This window comes from Perca flavescens, chromosome 9 (assembly GCF_004354835.1).
Source record: "Perca flavescens isolate YP-PL-M2 chromosome 9, PFLA_1.0, whole genome shotgun sequence".
Classification (NCBI taxonomy): domain Eukaryota; kingdom Metazoa; phylum Chordata; class Actinopteri; order Perciformes; family Percidae; genus Perca; species Perca flavescens.
In genome coordinates this window covers 1,750,449-1,768,636 of record NC_041339.1, presented here as the reverse complement: position 1 = coordinate 1,768,636, position 18,188 = coordinate 1,750,449, and the positions used below count along the sequence as shown (strand labels likewise).

The window sequence follows — 18,188 nt, the reverse complement described above, 5'->3', positions numbered from 1 at the left end:
CAAATTGAAGTGCTATGAAAAGTTCAAGTGTTCAGACAAAAAAAGTAAATGGTAACACCTAGGTTTATTGTTTTAATGTTTAAAGACACAACTTAGTCAGCATATGTTGATACAGGCTTCCTTAATTGCTCTCTGCTCTCCAAACCCCTAAATACACTGGAAACACTGCCTGCAGGAATGTTTAGGAAACCAAAAACTGGTGTTGAGGCTATAAACAGTATACAAGAAACAATCCTAGCAGCACCTACTGGATCATTAAAAAGGAAGATTTGATATTAAAAGAGGTAGTATGTCAAATGTAGAAAACGTTAGCTCTTTCGAAGAAGTGTATCTGTTAAAAACATATCACGCTCACAAATATTGAAATGAAGATTATAGTCTTATATGTATAGCTGGTTCATTGTCAAGTGCCACACATAAAAGCTTTAAGAGTTGACATATCCGAACCAGGACGATTGGTTATGCCACAAGACGATCCCATGGATGTATTATATCAAAGATCCTCTCTGATTATATATTAACAATCGCAGTTGCTCTTTAGCGTTGAACGACACGTCGGCCGTGTTGACGGCATTTGACGTGTCCCCGTCACAACAATGGCGGATACCGTAGACGAAGCTCTTCAGGGCAGCTGGTGAGACTATTTGTTGTCGGACTAATATAAGAGACATTTTTTCGATTGTCAAACAATTGTGTGGGTTTCCTCTGACAGTATTTGATGTATAGTAACTAAACATGAGCTTGCGTAGTTAATCTGTTCTGCTGACGGTGGATGCTAACCTGTAACGTTAACCAGTTTGATACGTTACCGTTACTGCTCGGCGGCTAGCTAACGTTAATGTTAATTAGCTAGCTAGCCAAGTTGGTTCTGAAAAATTAGCAGCCCAGACTCAAAGAGCTTTTGAGAAAGACCCGTCAAAGTATTTATAGTATCATCACTTGCTTTTTTTTAGGTTTAAGTTTGTAGGCAAAGCGTGTTAGCCAGCAAGCTAACAATAACTAGCTAGCTAGATAGCCGGTGTTTGTCGAGTTTTGCTTCCCTTTAACCAGAACACAACCGTTGCCCTAAATTTAGCTCCAGTTTGTTCCTCGCACGTTAGCTAGCTATATGTATAATATAATTGTATTACATGATAAAGACATTGTGCAATTGTCAGTAAGTATTGGACTTGTCAAGACTCAAAGAGCGGGGCGTATGGAGATAAATGCCATCTTAAACTGATTCCCATAACGTTATCTTTATGTGTCGTGATATATGCCTGGAATGGAAAATCACTTGTTAATATTAACTGTGTCATTTCGTTGTGGTGGTGTTTTTAGAACAACAATTACATTGGTTGGAATTAATGGTTAAATGGTATACGTGCAGTTTAGTGTCCCAAATTATTTTCCAAAAACTGAGTGTCCCAACTGATGAGGGTCTTATTTGAGACAGGTTAGGGTAGCACAGGTGGTTTAGCGGGTTCATAATTAATTAAGGACATTGTGTGGGAAATCTGGGACACTAAACTGCACATATACCCTTATGTTATTGACATTTTGTAACCAAATGTTTCTAACATAATTAAAAGTGCTCGACCAAGAATTATAACCATTCAATGTTTGGTAATTTAAGTTGAAAAGTGGCTCAAATTATTAATTGATTGTCAAAATAATCAAAGTTTAAATACTCAATTACTTAATACTCAATAAAACCACTAATCATTATAGCACAAAAAAAATATATATTATAAAAAAGTTATTACAGTGAAGGGTCATTTTGTCACACATAAGAAATCATATCTTTTTATGAACATTTATGCTTTGCTTGATCTGTTAACTTTTGTCATTGTGTGTGCTGTTCGTGCCTCTTCAGGGACCAGGATCTAGCTGAGGCTCTGGACTCGGGCGGCTCTGACATGGAGATGGAGAGAGGCATCATCCAGGTCCAGGAGCATTCAGTTCAACATAGGGCCAAGATGTGGAAGGTGAGACTCATGACAGGAGTCAGTCCACACACGCTGAAACTGACCGACAATTACAAAAAGCAGTATCACTTCTAATGTAGTCTCGAGACCTTCCTTCACAGCGCTGCAGAGGAGGGTCTGGCTAGTCCACCCAGCATTCGGAGAAAAATGTGCTCTGGTTTATTGGCATTTCTTTAAACCAGTCACAATCGTCTTGGGCGGCGCTAAGTGCTGGACAAAACCACGGTGCCGTTGCAAAATAGTCTCAGGAAGGAACTTGTTTTGGTGGAACATGTGTACGTTCAAAAGTAGTTTGTCGTGCAACAGAAAACTCAGATTGGGCAGATAGTCTAGCTAGCTGTCTGGATTTACCCTGCAGAAATCTGAGGAGCAGTTAACCATAGTCCTCACAAATCCACCGGAGGTTAGAACGCCAACACAGAGAAAGAGGAAGATGATGAACATCCGGACGAATTTCTTGCAGCACCTGAACAATCCCGGAAGTGAAACGTCGTTGATATATACTGCTTATAATGACTGTCACTGTAGTTTAAAACACGTTATTGTAAAAGTTGATTATTAGCAATGTACAAAAAATTGTGCTGTCTGTGTTTTGTGTTTTGAATTGAAGTCAGTAATGCTTCTGCTATTAGAGTCCACATGCTGTAAAGGAATTACTCTCGTCATAGACACAAGTCAACAGACAGGAAAGACAAGTATCTGACAATGTAAATGTCTTTATGGCACACCCACAGTTAAGGCGTCAGTTCTGTTTGAAACCACATACCAGCGACGTATTTTTAGGCCTCCACGCTGGTGACAGCCATTGCCAGAGGCATTATGTTTTCGGGCTGTCCTTCCCGTTTTTGTGATCACGATATCTCAGGAACACCTTGAGGGAATTTCTTCAAATTTGGCACAAAAGTTCACATTGGACTCAAGGATGAAGTGATTTCGATTTTGGAGGTCAAATGTCAATGTTACTGTGACGTTTTTGGCCATAACTCAATAATTCCTACGCTACTTACGCATACATTTCACAGAAATGTCTAATAGGATAACATGATGTGATGACAATTAATATTTAAAAGCTCAAAGGGCAACTTCACTGTGACATCATAATGTTCTGCAAAAACGCTTTTCTGGCCATTATTCAACACCATAAATTAGTTACCATGGTGGCAGAGCCTGCACCAGGTGCTTCCATGACGCTATAAGTTATCATGCTTCCTCCTCCTCTTTAGTTTTGGCCCAAAGTTTTTTTTTTTTTTTTTTTCAGGCATCACGTCACTAACTGGAATGGAGCATGCATTAACTTGGCAATTTAGGAGCAATGATTCGCCAAATCCTGCTTTTTTCCAGTGTAACAAATTTCTTCTGATTTTGTAGTAACGAGTAACCAAGATGCTCAGTGGAAATGTAGTGGAGTAAAAGTTTCTGGAAATATAAATAATGAAGTAAAGTACAGAAATGTGAAAATTCTACTTAAGTACAGTAGCAAAGTATTTGCATTTCGTTACATTACAACACTGGTTGTTGGCTATGCATTTCTGTTAAGCTACTTTGAATATGAAGTTTGTATAGCCATCCATCCATCATCGTCCGCATATATATATATATATATATATATATATATATATATATGTGTATGTGTGTGTATGTATATATATATATATATATATATATATATATATATATATATATATATATATATATATATATATATATATATATATATATATATATATATATATATATATATATATATATATATATGTGTGTGTGTATATATATATATATATATATATATATATATATATATATATATATATATATATATATATATATATATATATATATATATACATACATACATACATACATACATACATACATACATACATACATACATACATACATACATCAAAAATGTCTTAAACCATACTCCACTGTAGATCATCTTTACCCCTTTAGACTATGCAGCATATCATTCATGGAGACTTCATTCTACCATTTATTTACAGACTGATGGAGTTGTTAAATTGTACGAGATGAATAGATACAGTTGGGACACATTTTAAAGGGAAAGACTGGGCCGAAAGTTGAGTGATACTATTCTTATTAGCCTATTTATATTCATTCAAGAAATCTGAAAATCTGGCAAGCTATTGGCATGGCAAGATTATCCTTTTACTTACAAATAGCAGACACAAGCAATACCCAATAAAAAGATGCAAGTGTTGTCTGGTGTCATTGGCTATAATGTTGACACCGTCTAACCTGAAGGACATATCATAATTTTTTAAAGTGATGGTTCGGAGTAATTTCAACCTACGGTCCTTTGCACCATGACCTCGAGCCAAACACCCCCCCCAGAAGCTTTTTTCACCTGGGTCTAACATTGGGAGAGTTAGCGTAGAGCAGCGTTATCAGCTGAATAGCTTAGCGCAGGGGCTAATGGACCCACGTTTGTATCTGGTAAATGACCCCACTAATAATGCCCGAAATGATACCAAAGGTCTACACTAGTACATATAGGTTATGCACTCATAAAACGATGGATTGGAAAGTTTGTAAGTACACCAGAAGTTTATGAACACTTTTCTGCTCTCTGTTGTTGTTGCTGCTGCTGCTACCTGCAGTTAGACGAGGGCTTAGGGCCGTCTACAAATTACTACACCGAAAAGAGATACAACAAAAATATTTATTAATTTAATGATTAAATAAGTAAATGTCTCCAAACTTATCTCAGTTATTACTTGTCTCCTGCTAGTTATATTACAGCACTTACTTTAAAAAAAAAAGTTAAATTAAAAAATATTTTTGTTGCATCTCTTTTCGGTGTTGTAATTTTAGACGTCCCTAAGCACTCGTCTCACAGCAGCAACAACAGCAGAGAGCAGAAGCCAGCAGGCAAGTGTTATTTACATAAACTTCTGGTGTACTTACAAACTTTCCAATCCATCGTTTTATGAGTGCATAACCTATATGTACTACTGTAGACCTTTTGGTATCATTTTGGGCATTATTAGTGGGGTCATTTAAGAGATACAAACGTGGGTCCATTAGCCCCTGCGCTAAGCTATTCAGCTGCTAACGCTACTCTATGCTAACTCGCCCAATGTTAGACCCAGGTGAAAAAGGCTTCTGGGGGGGTGTTTGGCTCGAGGTCATGGTGCAAAGGACCCTAGAGTGAAATTACTCCGAACCATCACTTTAACATCTTGGTTTGTGTTGAGTTTGTATGAAACATAGTACCATTTTGCCAAGAGTACCATCCAGGATCTTCTGATTTTGTTAATCTGTTGTAATCTTGAATCTATCTATCTAGTAATTGCAACTATTCCTGTGTACATCAATATGTGATGCATTGTACCTAAACAATCAACTCTTACAGATGGTGTAGCATAGCTTGTAATCATTCTCATCTGGTAAATAACTAAGGCTATATTTAAATAAATAAGGCAAGGCAAGGGAATTTTATTTATATAGCACATTTCAGCACAAGTCAACTCAAAGTGCTTTACACAAAACATCAATCATTAAAGAACAAAGAGCAAAATAGGGATTAAAATAAGAATACAAATATTAATGAATACAAATTTAATACCATAAGATACATAAATAAAAATATAGTTATAACAGTAATATCGTTATATAAGTATAACAGTTAATATGAGAATAAAAATCGAAAAATAAAATTTACAATTCCGTATTGAAATTGTATACTAAATAAAATACAAGAATAAAATTCACTGTTCGGTAAAAGAATTAGCGAAAAGCATCAACAAAAAAGGTCTTCAGCCTTGATTTAAAAGAGCTGAGAGTTGGGGCGGACCTGCAGTTTTCTGGTATTTTGTTCCAGATATGTGGAGCATAAAAACTGAACGCTGCTTCTCCCTGTTTAGTTCTGACTCTGGGGACCACGAGCAGACCTGTTCCAGACGACCTGAGAGGTCTAGGTGGTTCATAATGCACTAACAGATCTGAGATATATTTTGGTCCTAAGCCATTTAGGGATTTATAAACCAGCATAAGTATTTTGAAATCAATTATTTGATGCACAGGAAGCCAATGTAAAGTCTTTAGAACCGGAGTGATATGATACACTTTTTTTGTCCTAGTGAGAACTCTTGCTGCAGAATTCTGAATCAGCTGCAGCTGTTTAATTAGTTTTTTAAGGAAGACCTGTAAGGATGCCATTACAGTAGTCAAGTCTACTAAAGATAAAAGCATGGAAAAGTTTTTCCAAATTCTGCTGAGACATAAGTCCTCTAATCCTTGATATGTTCTTAAGATAGGCTGATTTTGTTATTGTCTTAATGTGAGTGTTAAAATTCAGGTCCGAGTCCATTACAACACCAAGATCTTTTGCTTTGTCTGTTGTTTTTAACAGGGCCATTTGAAGCTGTGCGCTGACTTTCAGTTTCTCTTCTTTTGCTCCAAAAACAACCACCTCCAGTTTTTTCTTCATTTAATTTAAGAAAATTAAAAATATATTACTAGGGTTGCAGAGATTGCTTTGCGTTTGTCTCTAAATATAACAATTTCATAAATCAAGCCATACAGCTATATCTCTGTAGATTAGTTGTTTATTAATGGAGCAGCAGTCGAGTCCCTGATTACAGATCCGTCTCAGTCTGACGTGTTTAATTAAGTGTCCTTTCATCACTTCCTAGCTGCGTGTTGAGCAGTGATTTCTTGTTTTGTGTCGGCAGATCGCTCTAAATGTCTCTGGAAAAGGAGACAGCCTGTCTCCTTGGGACGGCGTCCTTGATTTACCAGAACAGACCCTTATTCACAACCGCAGTCAACAACTGATTGGTGAGTGAAAGAATGTGCCCGTAATTCCTTTAAACAATCCTTGGATTTAGGAATTACTGCAGTAAAAGTACATAGCACCAAACCATGACAACAACAGGATAATTCAGCAACTAGCGGTTTGTGCAGGCCCAGGACGGGAATTCCCCTCAACATGAAAGGTACCAGACATAATTTAACCAAGCCATAAGGTATGAGAAAGTCAAAGAACAAAATAGTAGTGATAATACAATTATTATTGAGTCAATATTTCTAGTGTTGGTGTTGATTATTTAGAAGAGGATTAGCCCTGAGTGAAAACTACATGGAGATGATCTGGTTTGTGTCATTTACTTTAAAGCGGAACTCCTGATTTCACACATCAAAAGTCTGTTTACTGTATAAAGCTTTTTTCTTTTATTGCCTCAAGTGATGTCACTTGAGTCAAGTTTGAAAATGAAAAAAAATCTGGGGGTGTGGAGTCAGAAAGAAGTGTTTACCAGACCTGTGTAGCCCCCGTCCTCCTCTCTGCTTGAGGCCAGCAGCTACATTAGCCGCTACTAGTATAACGCACATGGATCTCTGACTAACTGTTTCCGATCTACTTGCATTGTGGTTAATGTAGGTGCCAGGTTTAGACAAACAACAAGAATGTGTGAAATTAATAAACCGAATCTCGGATTCTGCTGAAGGGATTTTTAATCCTTTTTTAACGGTCTATCGTTAATCCCATAGTGTTAAAGCAGAGTAATGCTTAATCGGTGTAGTGCTCTTTTAAGTTATTCACTCACTCACGGAAGCAGCGGGAGAGAAAAAGAGAGGGTTGTGTTAATTTTGGGTCTGCCAGTATCTGAAGAAGATCGTCAGGATTTCAGAAGAAAAAATGCCTTTTGTTAGTCTTCTCTTCTGACAAATTGACAACAAGATCTGGTACACAAACAATATCTAGTGCTCAAAATAGAAAGCCTCTTGTAAGAGTGATGGCCAGAAAAGCTTGGCATACAGAAAAAGTGCTCTTTTCATATATTATTTAATAGTAGTGCTAAACCTATGACTTAGCTTTGTCAGTGTACATTCTGTTTCTCTGCTTCTTGTTTTTGAATGTGGATGGCAACTTTGGTTTGTGATGTTTCTAATAAAAAGGGTTTCTAAGGCACAATCTGCGTTGTTTCCCATTTTTAGACCAGCTGAAAGTATCCGAGGAAGAGAGACGTGATATGGTGTCTGACGTTGAGTCAGTCATCACTTTCTACTGCAAGTCCCGCAACATTTCCTTCACCCCAGAGCTGAGCTGGCCGCACCTGCTCAAACCACTGCTGGGGCTTCAGCTTCCCCGCAGCGACCTCTACAACTGCTTCTACGCAGTCATGAACAAATACATCCCCAGGTGAGCTGTTGCTTTTAAACATCCTTTACATTCCGCCTAGTCTATATCAACGAAGGTTAATTTACCAGTTAGTTCCGGTGCCACCGGAAGTTCTGCCGGATGTCCCTCCCTTTCCGCTTACTTTGTGTTAACTTTAAACTCTGTCAGATCGAACAACATTAACCGAAGCCTCTGAGCAACGTCACAATCTGAAAATGGCAAGTTTAAGGATCATTTGGTTCGTGCTACAAGGCAGGCCTGCTTGGTTCGTTCGGGGAATGATTGAGAATATGAAAGAATATGTTTACGGCATTTCCTCTCTAACTGGGACGATTTAGGGCCTATTGGTGGGATTTGCAATGGACAAAATACACACGGTGCTACACTGGTAAGAACAAATGAGGTTTAACCATGTATCCAGCTAATTTAAATAGCTCACGTTACTGTAATGTGTGAAAAGTTAACGTCCTATAATATTGTATGTGGCGTTTTCTTTTGCGGTGTGCAAATGTTCCACCAAAACAAGTTCCTTCTTCAGACCATTTTACAGATTAATTGTCGCTGCGTCCGGAGCTTAGCGCCACCCAAGACGATTGTGATTGGTTTAAAGAAATGCAAACAACCCCTGACCGTCTTTTCTCCTGTCCCGGAGTTTTATGCTCCTGTTGGCAGACCTTCCTCCGCAGCGCTGCGACAATAGATAGGTCTGGCAATGCGGGACTACATTCCTCTCACTAATAGACAGCACATGGAGACGTTAGTTGTAAATTATAGTGTGGTCTAGACCTACTCTTAATGTAAAGCGTCTTGAGAGAACTCTTGTTATGATTTGATACTATAAATAAAATGTAATTGAATTAAACGTTGTCAATTATGTCCATTTCAGGGACTGCGTGCCAAACGGCCGGCCCTTCCACCTGTACAGACTACTGCTGCAGTACCATGAGCCAGAGCTCTGCTCCTTTCTGGACACCAAAAAGATCACACCTGACTCCTATGCCATCAACTGGGTATGTTCTGTCTTCAGTCTGTGTCATTCTGACACGTTATTGCCCAGTGATTCTGACCACGTCTGAACTACTGTACGTGTCTTTGTGCGCGTTTGTATTTCCTCCATAGATGGGAAGTCTGTTTTCCAGCCACTGCCCTCCAGACGTCACCCAGGCTGTGTGGGACTGCTATCTACGGCAGGCCGACCCCTTCCTCATCTTCTTCCTCATGCTCATCATCCTCATCAATGCCAAGTAGGCAGCCGCTTGTGGAAGCTACACTGATACATGATCATACCAACATAACTAACCTTAAATTAAGTTTTGATTTGTCTTTGTTGGATTTACCCTTAGGGAAGCCATCCTTTCAGACCAAGGAGGCAGCAAAGAGGACATCATCAGTAAGTTTGACTAGCTGCCATTTTATTTATACATTTATTTAATCTCTTGTTAAACACCGGAGTTAACTGAGACTTTCTTTGTCACAGAAATGCTGGAAGCGTCTCCTTCTCACCTGGAATCGGAGGACATTGAAGATTTGTTTTCTCTGGCCCAGTATTACCAGAGCAAGACCCCTCTGTCTCTCAGAAAGGTAAGGCACTATGTATGTGTTTGTGTTTGATCGCCACAGAGTAGTACTGAGCTGAACCAAGACTGTGATGAGACCGCTAACAAAGAGACAAAGGCAGCTGCACAAGAGAAGTCATTGTTTCAAAGCCATTGTTGTGTGTTTGCTTTGCCCTGCCCTGGTAGATGAACCAGAATCTGTTTGGTAGCAGCCTGGTGGCTCTGAAAGAAGAGGACACTGACCTGAGTCAGGCACTGTGTCTCCCTGTGTCTGTCCCTGAGATCCTGCAGGCCAACCAGCTGCAGCAGGTTGGTAACACTCACTTAGCCATGTGGGAGAAAGAAAGCGAAGATGAATGTGATAATAATGGATTTTATTTCCAGGATGGAGTACGTTTCTTTGTGGTGGATTGTCGGCCTGCAGAGCAGTACAACGCTGGGCACCTGTCCACGGCCTTCCACCTGGACTCTGACCTGGTGAGGGTAGACTATATTGATTCTGTGTTGAAATGTATTATATGAATTATTACGTATAGGGTTGTCCCTATCCCTAGAAAGCTTTTTTGCTGTTGAGAGAAAAGACTAATTTGCTAAAGGTAAATGTATTATGCCCAACTATTTGAGTTACTTTGTTTACTTTTTAACAAAAATGGTGTGCAGCTCTATTATCTGAGCAACCACAAGTATCGGATCGGGACTCATTATCGGCAGATACTCAATATAAAAAAAATTGGATCGGGGGGCGTCAAAGTTGCTGACCGGGACATCCCTAATAACGGAGTAATAAACGTGTTTTCTTTTGTTCTTACAGATGCTCCAGACCCCCTCTGAGTTTGCTCTATCTGTGAAGTCCCTGTTGGAGGCTCAGAAACAGTCTTTAGAGTCAGGCTCCATTGCCAGCGGAGAGCACCTGTGCTTCATGGGCAGCGGCAGGGAGGAGGAGGACATGTACATGAACATGGTGTTGGCCCATTTCCTGCAGGTGAGGGACATGAAAAAAGAAGAATTAACATCATTGCTGCAGTGTGATTTGCCTCCTGTTTGGGAAATACAGATCATGTAACAACGTGTCTTCTCTATGTATGTGTTCCTTTCTAACATTTTAGCTAATTAAAGGTTTTCTGTTACAGAAAAACAAAGAATATGTCAGCATTGCTGAAGGAGGTTTCATGGGTAAGTATGAGAATACTGAGACCCCTGGTGCCAGAAGCATTAAACTGTGCAGATTCACAATTAAAACACTGTACACACAGACCGAAATATCCACTTTTTCTTTTCATCAGAATTATAAAGCTGTGAGTACGCCTGGTTCTGTTTTATAACTTCCTAACATTGTGGAACTGGGAGCACGAGCCTCATTTCCACTCTCACAGAACAGCTGTCATTATCAGTGATTTCACAGCACTCATATCGAAACAGACTTTATAGTGTTTCATGTTAAATGATGAGATGAGAAGAACATCAATATAGGCAAATAAAATGATCCCCACGATGTAAAAGTAAAATAATGTATAAAGTAATTTATTGAAATAAAGTATTGACATACAAATTGCTATAAAGACTAAAAAATAACCTAAACAACCTTTTATTATTAGATTACGTCTCTCACCTTGTGTTTCATCTCCACGTTAAAGAAAACATGTACACATGCGCTGATGTATTAGTTAGAAACTCACATTCTCACCACACACTCTTCTGTTATTAATACCAGTTTATGCATAGGAAGTGGAGTATGCATCTTTTTTGTGCGAACACCCCTGGTCACAAATGCAGGTTTAATATTAGTGAGAAGTAATCAAAAAAACTCACTGAGATTTGTGTGATTTCAGCCCTCCAAAAGCATCTGGTGGACATGAATATTGAGGGTCTTGACTCTTCGTACATCCACTGGATCGTCAGCACGTCCGGATCTCACAGCAGCCTCAGCTCTGCCAATGTAAGTGGTCAGAAACATTTGTGAACGCACAAATTAGTACTTTGACTCACTGAGGCAATATGGTGCCTATTTGTCTTTAGCTCCACGTTGGACACACATTTGAATAAAGTTTTACTTGTTCAAACGATAATCTTTTTTTTCCTGATACAGGGAGAGTCACTAAGTAGCCCTGGAGACGGCAAAGGCGTCAAGTCTTTGGTCAACAAAATGACATTTGCTCTCAAGTCCAAGTCAGTGAACGTAAAGGAGAAGATGATCAGCTTCATCGAGAACACCTCCACCCCTGTAGACCGGTGAGCTCCTAGTTCCTCCTCTACATCCCTCAAACACACACTACAACCCACTCTTATAATTTTTCTCCAATTTTAAATTGTAAGGCCTCAATTTAATATTCGTCAAGATTTCAAATATATCATTCCTCTCACAAATAAAAAAAATAAAAATAAGAACAAAACAATGCAATCACTCAATCCAGAAAACAATTTTTTTCTTTTTTGAGTTTACAATAAATTCCACCAAAATGAGTTTAATGGTAAACATTGATTAGGTGCTATTTGTCTTTAGGGTTTGATACATATTTAAACCTGACATAGTCTTGCATTGCCAAAAATCATCTTTTGGAAATTGATCTTAATGCCTTAATTAAAAAATCTGACCTTTTTAAGGACACCAATTTTCTTTGTGAATGAATAATGTATTGTAAATAAATAAATGTTCTTCCTTAAAATACAGGGGGCATAAGTGAGTACACCCCTATGTTAAATTCCCATAGAGGTAGTCAGATTTTTATATTATACATTATTCAATCACAAAGAAAATTGGTGTTTAAAGGTTGGATTTTTCCTCATTCTTTTAATTAAGTCATTAATATCATTAATATTTTTTTATTTTATTTTTTTTTATTTATTTTTTTAGTCAACTTTAGCATGGGTTCATAAACTTATGCTGAGCACTGTACATCCGTTGAGTCAGATATCAGGTGTGAACTATCTAGTCTGTGACTAACACTGGACTGATGAACTGTGGTCATTTGATAACTATAAACTGACATTTTAGTTTTGCAATTTTTTTTTTCTTTCTTTTTTTCAAATTTAAGTTTACCATACCTTGTGCCTTATTCCATGCTAGAATGTCTTTCAATCTGCCCTGGCCAGAGAAGGTGATTCCAGATCGGTAAGAGCTCCATGATATCACCAGCATGCCCACTGGCTGTAGACCCGCACCAGTGTGCGGGATTGTAGGAGAGTTAACCGGTTTCACATTAACGCATGCGTAGTATATCAGCATCTCTGCCCACACCGCTCACTCATGTAACGGCACTACACGTACCAGAAGTTCCAGATCTGTCTTCATGCTTTCACTAACAACATTCAGCACTGCTGTTTAGTTGGCACTACTGAAGCTGCTGTGGCCTTTCAAGAAGCATCCACAACTCACTCCGTCGTCTGAATAACTGAGATGTTATAGGTAGAACATTAGTAGGGTTGCACGATACGAGGAAAATATAAATATGTGATATGCGAGAATGTTATTACGATGCGGTCGGCGTCCAACTTCAAGTGTTGTTCAGCCTCACGAGATTGAGCAATAACAGGTCTGTGATGCCCTTAGATGTCCGGGGCTGCACGTGCGCCACACTGAGTGGATCAGCGTGTGTCTACCCTTCGCCGAGAGGCGTGGGTAACCCGCTGAACCCCACTCGTGATAGGGATTGGGGATTGCAATTATTTCCCATGAACGAGGAATTCCCAGTAAGCGCGGGTCATAAGCTCGTGTTGATTAGGTCCCTGCCCTTTGTACGCTCCGCCCGTCGCTGCTACCGACTGGTTTAGTGAGGTCCTCGGATCGGCCCCGCCAGAGTCAGTCACGGCCCTTGCGGAGCGCCGAGAAGACAATCACACTTGACTATCTAGAGGAAGTAAAAGTCGTAACAAGGTTTCTGTAGGTGAACCTGCAGAAGGATCATTACCAGTTTGCCGCCTCGCCTTCACCGGTCGGTGCGTTAACGATATTACTTGCAATAAATTAACAATTATATAATTAAGTGTACTCCGTTCTGCATTTCTACTGCTTTCGGTATTCTGCTTAAATACAATAAATTGCTTGTTGAATTTAAAACAAATAAAGGAAGTCATTTCTAACCTTCTTTTACTGAACAAATTGAACATTGAATTAAACATAAAGGGTACCACTAAAAGAGTTATGACATTTACACTTTCAAGTGCAGTTTTCTAAATTCTTACAACTAACAAAAAAAAATCTTTGTCTATCGCGATACGTTGATGCCTACGCAATGTGTTTATTGCGCCTGTTGGTATTGCGATGACGATAAAAAAAAATTATGTTGTGCAGCCCTAAACCTTAGTGTCACTGCTGTTTGCTTGGAGATGCACTTAACACTCTGTCTTTCCATTTCATTGTTGTTCTTTTAGATGATAGCCAGGGCTATGCAGAATCCACTATAGACACATCTAAATAACCCATATGTTTTGCTGCAAATAGCCCTGCATATCATACACTAACTAATCTAGCTCTTCTGGAGTATAAATGTCTCATTTAACCTCTTTCTTTATATTTAACAGCATAACCTGGCAGTAGTGGGCTAAGGAGGTCTTCATGCCATCGCTGTGTGTGTTACCTTGCTGTTATTTGTATTTAATGTGACTTTTCATCACAGGCATTATTACATTATGTATCCTCACAGCCTTCACTCAGTGCTGATGTGACGCTCTAAGTTGCCCTGTTGTTTTTCATCTCTAGGCACGTGAGCAGCAGCGATCACGTCGGCAAACCTTACCGGGGGGTGAAGCCTGTTTTCAGTATTGGTGATGAGGAGGAGTATGATACAGGTAAACTCCCATTGAATGTAGCTACAGGGGAAATAAAAAGGTTGCTGTTGGATGCCTCTAAACTAAATCTATTTAAATAATGTGACTTTTTTTTTAATTTGAAAAACAACTTATGCATTTATCTCACAGATGAGATCGACAGCTCATCCATGTCAGACGACGACAGGAAGGAGATTGTCAACATTCAAACCTGGACAAATAAACCAGATGTAAAGCATCACATTCCATGTAATGAGGTCAAAGAAACTGGCCACATGTTCCCCAGGTGAGTTGCTGGCCGAATTAATTTACTAAAGTGTGTGTAAGAATATTCTTCACATGACCCCCTGACACCCATCCTTCCCAGCTATCACGGCTGTCGAAGGTTGGAAACTAAAAGGGGAAGTTGCATTTAAACGTGACTAATCCCCACTTCCCTAAAAATGAACAAGAAGCGTCCCTATCATTCAGGAATCTGCGAATGGTAACACTGACTCTGTCAATCTGCTGTTCTTTTCAGCCACTTGTTGATCACAGCAACTCACATGTACTGCTTGCGGGAGATCGCCTCGAGGAAAGGCTTTGCCTACATCCAATCCAGACAAGCACTGAACTCTGTGGTGAAGATCACATCCAAAAAGAAGCACCCAGAACTGATTACATTCAAGTTTGGCAGCAACAACTCAGCTGGAGTGGAGATATCAGCAGTCGAAAGGTGCTTGTCTACAAACGCAGATTTCAAATCTCAAACTGTAATTTGAAACTTGCTAACTTTTTTTTCAGACATACTAGTGCCACAAAAGAGTGTTAGGTTTTTTTTCATCTAACTTTCGGTAAGAAAGCAAATAAGCATACTCCCCAAAATGAACACATTTGTAGAGGGCACATTTAGAGAGGATTCCGGAAGATCAAATGCAACAGGCTTAATTAGATCTCTATTCATTCTTTTAGGATATTAAAACTTTATTATGATTATGAAACTCTTTGACAGAAGCTTGACAGAGATTGTGTATGTTGGTAGTTATTTGTTCATTTCACTCCTGTTTCCTCTGTTTTGCCTCCTGTCAGATATTTGATACCCAACGCAGGCGATGCCACCAAAGTCATTAAGCAGCAGATCATGAAAGTCCTAGATGCTCTGGAGAGCTCGTAAAGGGAGACGGCGGTGTCGTGACGGCCAGCTGTGACACAAACTGTAACCAGAGTCTCTGTCTGCCGAGAGTGAAACCTTGTCCTGCTCTCCCTCGGGTGTCCTCCCTGCTGGACACACCAGTGCAGTGTTGACTGTGAAGCCCTGTGTGTCCGTGTTTGGGACATGGCGGGCACACTGCTGGCTGCGGGGCCTGTGGGACAGGCTGTGAGTGTTGAAATACTTAGGTGCTCCACGGTCGTCCAACCATTCTCTTTCACTAAGTTAAAAAAACAATATTGGTTGTACTGTATGTTCTTCTTAATCATTGATAAAACATGGGATCTCATCTACAATTCTACTTTGGCAAACTTCCCTCCGGCCTTAAGGTAGCATACTGACCGAGCTCTTTAATCACTACATGACCGACCTTTTCCTTTCCACTTAAAGCATCTCAGTTCTGACTAGGGAACAGTATTGTAGCTCAGTCATGTCTCTTAGTTTTCCCTCTCAGATTCCCCCCTCAAAAAAGCATTGCTCACATGCACGAGTTGGGTTTCCTAACGCAACAACTGTTTTTGATAACTTGATTTTCCAGGCCGCCTTAAATAGAAATTATTTGAGGATGTTTATAAATATGTGATGTGTATATATAATGTGTAAACTGCTCTATATCCGCTCAGACCTTTGCAATGTCATTTTGAAAGCATATCCTGATGGTTAGAATATGCTTAAACTTAAAACTGGCTTCTAAGCCAGCTCGCACGTTTTGAAGTATCCTTTCTGTCTAGATTAAGAAGTACACCTTTTACAGATTTTCTGGGAGATATTTATACATTTAATAATGAATTAACCTCCTCTCATAGTAGTCTGATGTAGCTCTCAGAAAGCACCATTCACAGCCCCTCTGGGCTACATTAGTATTACAAGACGAGCTTTGGTGATTGCAGTTAAGACTCTGAGCACCTCAGTATTTTTTCCATCCCATTCAGATTCAGTATGTAAATTATTATTCCCCCAGTTAACCTGATTTAAAAAATGCCCAGGTGAAATAAATCTCTGGTTATATTAGCATCTGAAAGGCTATTACTGTAATTGAAGCAACACCATGCTAACTAAAAAAGAAAAGTCATATATCTATGCTTTCAAATCAAGTGTGTCTTGTCCATTATCTTAGTCGAAACTAAGCAGCTTTAGTTTTCTTGCCACTGTTGCCTTCGGCCTCATGCCTGCGATGTGTGATATTGGCTCCAGCAGTGGCAACATATCGCAGTATATCGCTGCTTCTCCTCTAATCTTTTCCTCGCTTTGTTCTTGCTTACTTATTAATTTGCGTTAGAAGTCGAGTTGTGTAGGCAGCCTGGGTTTAAAGTGATGCAGCAGCTTCCTGACCGCTCCACTTGTCCAGAGAGGATTTATCCCGGTCATCTGTTAAAACAAAATGAGGGGAGAGGTCAACCTGAGTAAAACATAGGGCACATTTAGAATATGGGTGACAAAAACTAAAACTTGAATCAAAGAGTCTGGTCTTTCTTCACTCCAGTCTTTCATAGCATTCCCATGTAATCCATGCTTTGTGTTGTTTTGTGGTATTTGTGAGTATTGACTGGAACATCCCCAGGAGTCTTTAATTACTCTGTAACATCACTGGCAGAGGATGTCACCGCTAGTCGAAATGCAACATGTCTCAAGTGTAATTTGCACCTTACTGTACTGCTATTATTTTCTAAGTGTTTCTGTTTGTAATAAATGAAGATTATTCGAATGCACCTGTGTAAGTATACTCATTCATGCATTATGTAATTATGTGACATAACTTCAAATCGTGGTTAGATTACAACACGACGGAGACGTTTCACATTTTTCCTCTGTTGGAAAGCTATTTGCAGAGTAATTACTCTTTAAATATTGGAACAAGAATCTTTACACTAGGGTCTTATTTCTGACCATTGTAACAAAGTCATGGTCATGGTGGAACAGCAATACCATGCTTTCTGTTTGAAATGTTAAATGGAAGATAGGTAAAAAAAAAAAATCTGCAAAAAGTCAAACCGACTGCAAGACCCAGGCGGACCCAGGGTATGCTGGGAAATGCCGGCCTCTCAGCTGATCTAACAGCTGATTGGTTCAGAATCGACTCAACATGATGACGTTTTATATAAACTTTTTATTGATTTTGAATTGGAGGGATTTTAGTTGCTATTTGTCTGATTTAAAAGCTTATTCTGTACAGAACACATGTTGTGTGACTGATAGTGATATTTAGAAGTCAGAGAGACTAAATCTGTTCAGATTACGGATCATCTACAGTCTGTTGGTAATTAAAATCAGCAACAGATCACATGTTGAGCATTTTGAGAGCTACTCTGTCATAATTAAAACAACTGGAGACTGTGTAGGAGCTAATCTATGGGTCTGATAACATTTTATGAAATCAGAATCGCAACCACAGTGTTTCTGTGACTTCCTGTTCAGCCTGAAGGCTGCTGGAAACTGTCCCACTTGACAACAGACTTTTGTCAACGCCCCCGGCTGCTCCCGCCTGCTCTTGTCCACTTTACAGTTGAAGCGCAGTTCATCTCCAACGAGCCTATTGACACACAGACACCCCCCCCCCCTGCCCTGTT

The 18,188-nt window shown here is 39.4% G+C and overlaps 1 protein-coding gene across 2 annotated transcripts; it reads left to right on the top strand.

The window, feature by feature from the left end:
- Nucleotides 1-528: 528 nt before the first annotated feature.
- Nucleotides 529-17,326, top strand: tbc1d23 (TBC1 domain family, member 23). 2 transcript variants are annotated; one of them, XM_028587821.1, is made up of 19 exons: nucleotides 529-634; nucleotides 1,856-1,967; nucleotides 6,665-6,770; nucleotides 7,929-8,133; nucleotides 8,999-9,122; nucleotides 9,232-9,356; nucleotides 9,456-9,502; nucleotides 9,590-9,693; nucleotides 9,855-9,977; nucleotides 10,053-10,145; nucleotides 10,480-10,650; nucleotides 10,799-10,841; nucleotides 11,498-11,604; nucleotides 11,755-11,897; nucleotides 12,733-12,777; nucleotides 14,365-14,453; nucleotides 14,583-14,718; nucleotides 14,953-15,147; nucleotides 15,501-17,326. In XM_028587821.1, the coding sequence occupies exons 1-19, from the start codon at nucleotides 597-599 to the stop codon at nucleotides 15,583-15,585; spliced, it is 2,091 nt and encodes a 696-aa protein (XP_028443622.1). In that variant the 5' UTR covers nucleotides 529-596; the 3' UTR covers nucleotides 15,586-17,326. The 2 variants fall into 2 exon arrangements, with proteins under 2 accessions (XP_028443622.1, XP_028443623.1); XM_028587822.1 differs by lacking the exon at nucleotides 12,733-12,777.
- The last annotated feature ends 862 nt before the right edge of the window (nucleotides 17,327-18,188 follow it).